Source organism: Meleagris gallopavo, chromosome 24 (assembly GCF_905368555.1).
Source record: "Meleagris gallopavo chromosome 24, MGAL_WU_HG_1.1, whole genome shotgun sequence".
Lineage (NCBI taxonomy): Eukaryota > Metazoa > Chordata > Aves > Galliformes > Phasianidae > Meleagris > Meleagris gallopavo.
This window is the reverse complement of record NC_139427.1, coordinates 1114964-1124550: the sequence shown is the minus strand read 5'-3', so window position 1 is coordinate 1124550 and position 9587 is coordinate 1114964. Positions and strand designations below refer to the sequence as shown.

At 50.1% G+C, this 9587-nt stretch overlaps 2 protein-coding genes across 2 annotated transcripts; both read right to left on the bottom strand.

The window, feature by feature from the left end:
- Positions 1 to 3969, bottom strand: NKX3-1 (NK3 homeobox 1). Its single transcript, XM_010723056.4, has 2 exons — positions 3696 to 3969; positions 1 to 1996 (listed from the first exon to the last, which is right to left on the bottom strand). Exons 1-2 carry the CDS (start codon positions 3907 to 3909, stop codon positions 1638 to 1640), a joined length of 573 nt encoding a protein of 190 aa, XP_010721358.2. The 5' UTR covers positions 3910 to 3969; the 3' UTR covers positions 1 to 1637.
- A 1576-nt stretch (positions 3970 to 5545) lies between these two features.
- On the bottom strand, positions 5546 to 8126 carry NKX2-6 (NK2 homeobox 6). Its single transcript, XM_019622586.2, is given in 3 exon segments — positions 5546 to 6324; positions 8018 to 8063; positions 8066 to 8126. Coding segments are annotated over 3 exon segments (579 nt in total). The 3' UTR covers positions 5546 to 5852.
- Between the last annotated feature and the right edge of the window lie 1461 nt (positions 8127 to 9587).

Genomic DNA, 9587 nt, shown 5'->3' with positions numbered 1-9587 from the left:
ATTGGATAAAACAGTATCAAAAAATATGTACAAAAAATAGCAACTATTTGCACTGGGCTTTGTATCAGCAAAGTTAAGTATGGAGCATTTGGATGCTGAAGCAACAAAGGGATGTTTTAAGGGGCTGAAACCACAAGTGGAAAAAAAAGCTATGGCACAAAGAGGACAAAGTTTTTCCCAAAGAACCATTCAAGAAGTTGAGTTGAAATCTAATTTTCCTATTGATGACAAATGGGGTTAATTTGATCCCTCCCAACACAGCAGTAGATTTTTTTGTGGTGTCAACCCCACCCCATTCTTTCTAAGGGTGCAAGCATCGTGTCCCTGCATTCAGCAGCATCCCAGGGTGGATTCTGCAGGATGTCCTCCCCTCGAGGAGCACAAGGACTCCTTTGTTCCAAGCAAAGTGGATGAGAGCAGGGCTGTGCAGGGGCCACATTGCAACACAGCCCGAGAGCAGGAGTTGGGAGAAAGTGTTATCTGCAGATAGGAGTGACTTTGGGATGGTTCAGACCGCTGTCCTGCAAGCAGAGCCAACATTTTTTATGGCATTGGCAACTGAGTATCCACCTGAAGTTTTGCTTTGCACATTCCCTGCCCCATCCTCCTACCCCGTAGCTCCGTTTTGCTACGTCTGTGCACGAGCTTTGCAAGCAGAATTGTCACCCTGCAGCCTTGGCCCTGGGAGGTTTGTAGAAGCTGAACTCTTTGAGCTGTTGCTATTTTAACCAGACTGTATGTGAGCGTTCCAGCAGCGGCAGCACCCGGATATGCAAAACCCATCTGTCACTGCGCTATTGTCCCCATTCCTGCAGCCTGCTGGCACGGATTCCCACTCTGCAATGGCACTGATGGCATCGGGCAGCCCCAGCAGCAGCTCTGTGCCCATTGGGAACCTGAGGGGCTTTATTGCTTGCAGCAAGGTGGGGCTGAATGCCCCCTAAACCCAACACATGTAGAAACCTTCGAGAAAATAGGCAATTGATGGATTGGAGCTGGAAATGCAGACTTTTTTTCCTTTTTTTTTTTTTTTTTTTTTTTTTTTTGAAAGATAACTAAAAATCACATGATGGAACAGCTGGTGCACGGGGTGAGCTGTTGTGCTTCACCCAATTGGTGGGGGGAGGGCAAAGAATTGCTTACAGAAGGATGGATGGGGAATTGTTTTTTTACAGGCATTCACCATTTCTTGCTTTCTGTCCCCCAAATCATGCCATGTTTGATCACTGCAGGTGCTGTTAAAAGCTTTGGGGATGTTTAGTTTATAGGGCTTTTTGTTTCTCTGGCTGAAAGCTGGCAATGAGAAGGGATGGTGATGCAATGAGAGGGTGCTGAGCATCGCTTGGGATTCTTCGCTGCAGATCGAGCCTTGTAAAAGCTTTGGGGTTTTATTATTAATAATAGCAATAATAATAGCAATAACAATAATCTGGATTTTTAATTTTCGATAACTTCTGATTCTTTGGCTAAAACCCTCGCGATGACAGAGGCTGGCATTGCTCTAGAGGACACAGAGCATCATTTGAACTTGACGGCGCATCTCTGAATCAACATGGCCAAGGACAAGATGGCAAGGGGGGGGTGGGAAAAAAAACAACACCATTTGAGGGGAAAAAAAACAACACACCAAGCACAGCTCACCACACAGCAGGGCTCCAGTAACAGAAGCAGGGCAGGCAGCGAGCGGCCAGCAGTGGGGCTGGGGGCAGAACGGCTTTGTGAGTGGTCCCAACCTCCAACCCGGAGCCCCCCGCTCTCCTCTTGGTCTTGTAGCGGCGGTTCTGGAACCAGATCTTCACCTGCGTCTCGCTCAGCTGCAGGTTCTGGGCCAGGTGGGCTCGCTCCGGGGCTGATAGGTATTTCTGGCGGCTGAAGTTCCTCTCCAACTCCAACACTTGGCTGTGGGTGAAGGCTGCCCGCGAGCGTTTTGCTGGCCGGGGGGGTCTGGGCAGCACCTTCTGGGGGGGGTCACGGCTGCACGGTGGGGTCTCAGCATCTGTAAGGGGAGAGGACTGAGCATCACCTGCTGGGAACTGCCCCAACCGCTGGGTTCTTTGAGTTTCCATCACCCAAATTGCTTCTTCCCTCAATATTTTCACCACCCGGACCGCCTATTTCCTCCCTTCTTTCTTTCTTATTCCTCCCCATAGAGTGAAGCATTCATGAGCCACTTTCCTCCTTGCTTTCTAGTTGCCCAAACCCCTCATCTCCTTGCTTTCAATCACCCAAAACATTCATTTCCTCCATTTTGATCACGCAAGTCACTTGTTCTGTCATTTTTCCAACACTGATTTCCTTACTTTTCTTGTTTTCCATTCCCTTCCACAGAGCAAAATATTCACAAATCACTTTTTTTCTTGCTTTTCACCATCCATCACTTATTTCCTCTGTTTTCTCATTTTTCCATCACTCAAATCTTCATCACCCCACTTTTTTTTTCTTTCCTATCCCTTCCATAGGGCAAAACATCCCCACTGCCCGGAGATCCTCCAGTTTAACACAGTGAACTCTCTGCTTGATGGAATTAATCTCATCCAAGGGAACTGTTTTCTCCCAAACACCCCCCTCTCTGAGTTCCTACAAGGAAAAACCAACCCCCCCAAAGGGCCATTTTGCACTGCTGGTGACATCTCGAGGCACTGCTGTTGCATACAACGTGCCAGTGGGATTTTTACAGCATCACCTGTAGCTGTGCCAAACCTCTCCAGCCCTTTATTTACACCGTAATTCTCTTCCTCCCAGTGGACTGCAGCCAGTTTTTGTGTTTTTTTTTTTTTTGTTTTTTTTTTTTCCTTCCCCTTTTGTCGCTTCTGAGTCTATTTTCTTAAGAAGTGAACATACCACTCGAGATGGAAAAACATAGGGCTGGATTCCAGCCCCACTGAAATCCCCATGCTGCATTCTGGGAGATTTCCAATGGCTTTTAATGATTTTTCTTAACAGCCACCTGGGAGGATGTTTCAGAACTCACTTTCTGTAGGAGCTTCTTTTAATAGAAGTGACACAGAAAACCCAAATTCCCCTGGCAAGGTCTCTCTTAGGAAGCTCAATTTTGCTTTTTGCTCCCATTGCACAGCTCAAAGCTGCATTGCATCTGAGTTTTCATGCCATTGCATGCAATTTGCAGCACCCTGCTTCTGCAAATTTAGCCATTGCATGCTAAAAGGAGGTGCTGCTGGGGTTGTTTCTATAGGAGTAAGGCTGATATGCATAACGCACAGTATGTGCAATGCAACAGAAAAGAGCAGAGCATTGCAGCTGGAGCTGAGAACCAGCATATACACACAATCTGCAATGCAACAGATAGGAGCAGAGCATTGCAGCTGGAGCTGAGCATGCGGGAAGGCAAACAGCAAGTGCAGCAGAGCACTGCAATCAGTGCGAGTACAGCTGCAGCAGCACCACCCAACAGCTGCACCAAGGGTTGCATTTGCATTAAAGGGAATCTTAAGCTTGCTATTGCAGAAATGCATCCTCTGGGCTTTTTATTAACCAAAGTTGCAGGCAGCTCCTGTGCTTTGAGTTTTCTGAAGTGCCTGAAGAAAGCCTTGCATGGAGTTGCCATTGCTCTCAAATGCTTCTTGCATTTAAAGCCTGGGTAACTTGGGTACGCATGGGTTATTTAGGTCAAAGGAATTCAAAACTGAACCCTCATCCTGCCCTAAGGGTGGGCATCCCACAGCATCCCCCCTTACCTGGATTTGCATCATGGGGCTGTGCTGGGGATACTCCAGGGCCATCCTGCTTCTCCCCATCCTCTGGTATCCCACCTTGATCCATCTGTGCTCCCCTCTCAACCCCATCCCATAGGATGTCCTGGATGAGGAAGGACGTCCGAGGTCTGGAAGAGGTCTGCTGGGGGCTGCTGGAAGCTCTGTGCCCCCCAGGGCTCAGCACCCCAGTGCTCATCCTCCTTCTCCTCCTCTTCTTCCTGCTGCCCGCAGGCTCAGTGCCTCCCCACCCTCCAGCTCAGCATTTATTGGGCCCATGGCCAAACCTCCAGGGCCTGATTGGAGACTGGGATGTGTCTACGCCCTTTGCTGGTGTCCCAGCTCCGCAGGATTTCTGCTCAAGCACAGCAAAAAATCCCTTCTGCTGCCTTGCTCAGGACGTCCATCCCCACTGAACCCTGTTGGGATAACCCCATGGCTTATATTCTCCTCTTAATTCTAAGAGCAAGGTGCCTAAAGGGAATTCATCTTTTTGGGGTGAAAGCGAGTTTTGGGGGGGTCAAAAGAGAGTTGTTAGGATATGATGGTGCTGCCTTGGATGGGTGCTGTGGGTGAGCAGAACACTTTTGCATCCCCACCCCAATCCCAGTGGGATGATGCTCCATGTGCTCCACTTCTGGGTGTGGTTTATATCCAGTGCAAACCCTGGAATGCTGGAAAATGGGGAGTGCTGATTGTATATTTTGAGAGTTCCCTTCAAAACCCTTTGGAAAAAAATGGCAAACAATGTATTTTAATCAGCTTTGCAAAGTGGAGGTGCAACAGAGAGATCAAATCGTTGTGCAGGAGGGGGGGGAAATCAACCCAAAACCCCAGGCTGATTCCTCGTGGGTGTGGACCATGACTTGCAGAGCAATGCTGGTGTGAAATAAATATAACGATGGTAATGATTGTAATAATTAAAAAAAAAAAAAAAAAAAAAAAAAAACCAGAGCAAAAAGCTCAAGAATAAAAAGTCAGTAGGTTTGCAGAATATTGTGTCGTGATGTTATGTATTATTATTATTGCATTCTGTTGTTGGGTGGCCCTGTGTGAAGAAGGGAGTTGGACTCATTGAGCTGCATGGGTCCCTTCCAACTTGGGATATTCTATGATGTGATGGTGTGATATTGCAGAATATCATCTTCTCATTTTGGGCTCTTGCACACGTGGACAAAACCTGTGAACCACCCAAAAGTTGGGCAATATCCCACTTTCCAGTGAGACCTTTTATTCCAGTGATGCTCATTGCATTTTCCTGCAGCTGGACCATAAATCCTGGTGATGTTGGAGCTGTTCATGTGCTCAACTCATCTGTCCATAGGTCTGTCCTCATTGCATGGCTCAATTCTGTTTTCCTTTCACTGCTGACTGCAGAGTAACCCATAACAATGGTCCCAAACCAGAGGTTTTGGGTTTGCAGCGACAGGGACCCCCTCATGGCCATTTATTGCATTAAATTTTGGCTGATTTGTGTTTTGTGGGAGAGATCTGCCTCATTTTGCAGCGAGCATTTCTAATTTGGGCAAGAAACAGGAGACGTTCAAAGCAATGTTGGAGGTACCCAACAGAGCAATCCCACAAACACTGGGATTTTAAGCATCTCCTGACCTCAGGCTTTGGGAAAACACTCCAAAGATATACAGGACTATAAATGACTATAAATGAAAGGGGAAAGGTGAGAGAGGGGAAACATATTCCCACCTCTTTTTTTTTTTTTTTTTTTTTTTAATTGCAAATAATAATAATAATCGAGACAAAAATGAACACCTGTGCTGGTAAGTCATTAAGAAATACAGATATCCCAAAAGATGAGAAGAACTCAAAGCCTTAAATAGAGTGTTCATGGAAAGGCAAAGGCACAATGGTGTGCACAGACCCTGTTTCCTTAGGAAGAAGAGCAGCATCCCATCCCTAAGCATCCCACAGGAGCATCCCTATAGGGTGGGATGGGATAGAATCTGTGTTTGTGTCCTAATAAATAAATGTCCCTGGTCCTGAAGTCCCCAGATCTGAAGCACCAGAAATCCCTTTCCTTGGGCTGGTCGGTGGGGATGGAGCACCACATCCTGCTGTCCATTACGGCTCCAGATGCCCCCATCCCTTTCCTGAGCCACATCCCAACTGGTGCTGAGCCCAATCTCATGGTGTGAGCACCCCAGTATATCCCACCCCATAGCTCACCCCATAGGCACCATAGTAGGTGCTATAAGAGTAGGGGCTGACGGTGACCCCATAAGGAGCCAGGTGGGGTTGGGATCCCCCAAAACAAGGCTTGCCATCTCTGACCAGCACGGGAACAGCCACTCTACGTGGTGGCAGTGGGTAGGTGGCCATCTCCAGGGATCTATCCTGCCGCTGCCTCTTGCATTTGTAACGCCGGTTCTGGAACCAGATTTTCACCTGGGTGGATGTGAGCTGGAGCACGTTGGCCAGGTGTTCCCTTTCCAGAGCAGAGAGGTATTTCTGCTGCTTGAATCGCCGCTCCAATTCTGACACCTGAGTTTGGGAGAACAAAACACGGGGTTTGCGCCGCTGCGGTTGCTTGGGGTGGTGGCAGGGCTCAGTTTGCTGCTGGTCTGTCTGCAAGGGCTGGGAGAGCAGATGTTGTCCTGCAGAGGGAAAAGCCCGAAGCAAAGTGAGACCCCAGCATGGTTTTGCTGCCAACAGGGAAATAAATTGGGAACAGGGCCCCAAAAACCCAAAACACAGTGAGACCCCACCCTAGTCCTGCTGCCTCTGAGTTTCCAAAGAGGGAGTCAAATTGAGAGTGGGGCCCCTTGGGATAACTTAAATGAGTTTTTCCTATGCTATTTAGTGGAAAATCAAGAAAAAAATCCATTATTTTTGGGATCTGTTGCATGAATTTTGGGTAATGCCTCATTTCTGTCTCTCTTACCAATGGATGCTGCACCCACGGCAATCACAGAGAGGAACAGGGAACAGGGAACATTGGGTTTGCTGTAGGACAATGTACCCCAAACCTCAAATCCTCTTCCCCACATCTTACCCAAGGGCATGAAAGCACCCACAGGGATGGAAACACCCAGAGGGATGGAATTACCCACACACAGCCTTCACCTCCAGCACCCCAACCATGTGGATCTCTGAATTTAAGCAAAAAGAAGGATCTGGGAATGAAGGAAGAAAACCTCAAAGATCTAAAAGAAAGTGCAATTTAGGTGGTTTGATTGATACTATTATTGCTGTTGTTATTATTGTTATTATTTTGCTGCTCAGTGATTGCTGTGCAGTGATTCCTCGCTGCTGACAAGATGTGCTCAGATCTCTTGGAAACTGTATTATGGTTTGGGGAGATATGGGGAGTCTATGGGCAAATGTGATGCTGCAAGGCTCCGGAGCCCTTCCCTGGATGTTCCCACCCTTCCCATCTCTCTGCCGCCGCATCCCAGTGCCTCCCAGTGCTCGAGCTCCTCTCTTAATGGTTTTCCCGTTAATTCCACTCCGCAGCCGCCGGGCTTTAGGGAAACGCGAGCAAAGCAATCCTTGCCCGATTTAGCCAGAAGGGAAGGAGGGTCCCCATCCGATGCCCCCCTGAGCTCTCAGCCGCCTCCGAACACTACAGGACGGAAGGGGGGGTGGGGAGTCCTTTAGTGCAGTTTTCCTTTTCTCCCCGCGGGGACAATTTAGAGCGCATCGAAATAAAGCGTTGTGTCAGCACGAACCGCTCCGAATTGGGATTGTTAGGCAGCATCAGCCCCAGCGCTGCCCATCCGGGGGGGTTCGGGTAGATCTGGGCATGCGGGGGTCCGGGGGCGACGCTGCAGTGGGGGAACGGGGCAGGGAGAGGGAAGAAAAGGGTGCTTACGGCCCCCCAAGGGAAAGGGATGGAGATGCGATGGAGATGGGGCTGCTTTGTGCCCCCTCCCCGTGCGGATGGTGCGTGGGGTGGAAAAAGCCCTGAAAGAAAACCCGAAAGAAAAGGGAAGGGAGAATAAAGGGAGCAAAAAGGAAAAAGAGGGAGGAAAAAAAAAAAGAGAGAGAGAGAGAGAGAGGGAGAAAGGAAGGGAGGGGAGGAAATGAAAAGGGAGGGGAAAGAAGGAGAAAAAAGGAGAAAAAAGGGGAAAAAAAAGGTTAAAAGGAAGGGGAAAAAAGAAAAGAAGGTAAAAAAGAAGGGAAAAAAAAAATCGAGGGGGAAAAAAAAAGTAGAAAGGCAGAAAACGCCGTTATCTCCCACCGGCAGCACCGAGCGGTGCCGCCTCGTCGGGGCTGAGGTTCCGCTGCCTCAGTTTGTCCGCTCCGGCGGTCCGGGGGGCTTCGGGGGTCCCGCGGCTTCCACTCACCCGACGGCGGTTCCTCCTCCCCGGAGGGGCTGCGGCGGACCCCGGGGGCTCCGGGAGCGCTGCTCTGCTCCAGGCTGAGGATATCCTCGACGGAGAAAGGGGTGGGCAGCATCCTCCGGGGAGGGGATCGGTGTGAGCTCCCTGCCTCTGCCTGTTGCTGCGGCTCTACCTGGGGGTCCCGAGGCCGGGGGTTGTTAAGGGAGGGCGGGTCGAACCCTTGGGGGGGGGTCAGGATGATCTACCCTAAGCTGGGCCCCCCCTATAGCCCCTTTTTACACCCCCCACTCAGCTGGGTGGGAAGGGAAGGAGCCGGCCCCCTTCCCCTCTGTATTTCCAAAACAAGGGGAAGCGAGGAGGAGGCAGAGCTGCAATAAAACAAATCGAGGCGATTTGAGCTCCATTAAGGTCACATTAGCGAGTGGCTCGGGGAGATAAGGGCTGATAAGGCGGCGGGGCGCAGACCACCTCGATCCTGCTTTCAGGGAGGGGGATGCTGTGTGAGCCTCAACCGCTGCCAAATTCCCATGCACAGCCCCAGTGCCTCCCAGCCCATTCCAGTGCTGCCCCAATGGGACTGGACTGGCAGCCCTGCAAGGGGTTCAATACGAGCAGCCCCACTGTGGGGAGCGAGGCCAAACCCTGCCCCATGTGGCAATGGGGTGATGCTGGGCCTTATCTGGGCGTCCGACTCTTTCAATTAAAATTCCTGGGGCTGGTGTTTGCTGATAGCCCTGACAGAGAGGGTGGCTGGGTTGGGCTGGTATCTCCCACACCCAAACCCGACTGTTTGGAGGGGCTGAACAAAGAACAGCCCCAGTGCAGGGCTGGAATATGAGGGAAAATAAATGTAGTGGGCTGGGGAGAGAGAGATGGCACGGGTTTGTCCTCAGCTCTGTGTAACACATGGGATGTTCCATCCCTTATTCAGAGCCTGGCATGCATCCATCATTGTGGGACAGCCCCACCACTGCTCTATTTCCCAGTGCTTTGGAAAGGTTTGGACTGGATCTATTGGGGCTTGCCTTCTTGTGAGGATTTGGTATTGATAAGCACTGGGAAATACCTGGAAATGCTTTTCCCTCTTTTTTGTTCGCCTGCATCCCAAGTGTTGCAGTCCATTTCAGAGAATCACAGAATCATTAAGGTTAGAAAGACCACTAAGATCATCCAGTCCAACCATCGACCCATGCCTACAAGCACTCTAAATCATTTAAACCAATTGAATCTCCTCTTGCTGGGGGCATCCCTGGATTGTCCTACCCACGGTACCCACAGGCCAAGTTTGCTGCTGCCCCATCCCCTTTAACCCGAGGAACCTCAGCCCCGCTGAGCTCATTGCCACGTCTAAATGGGACCCAAAGAACAGCACCAGGCAGAGCAAACAGGCAGTAACATTACACCTTGCCTTGTTGATGGCAGGAGGCAGCCGGCGCCAAGGTAAAATGCTTGGCTGAGATCAAGACGAGCAGGAAGGAATTGGGGTGAGAGCCTTTATCCGCCCCTAACGGCACCCAGCAGAGATTGATGGCACTTGGCTGGATGTGCTCTCAGGGCTGCTGGCCTGGGGGAGAAA

Bases quoted from the DNA above. Each gene is read 5' to 3' on its own strand.
- NKX3-1 (XM_010723056.4), bottom strand. From the start codon at position 3,909: ATGAGCACTGGGGTGCTGAGCCCTGGGGGGCACAGAGCTTCCAGCAGC. The intron at 1,997-3,695 runs GTAAGGGGGGAT...CTCCCCTTACAG, and splicing joins GCCCCATGATGCAAATCCAG to ATGCTGAGACCCCACCGTGC.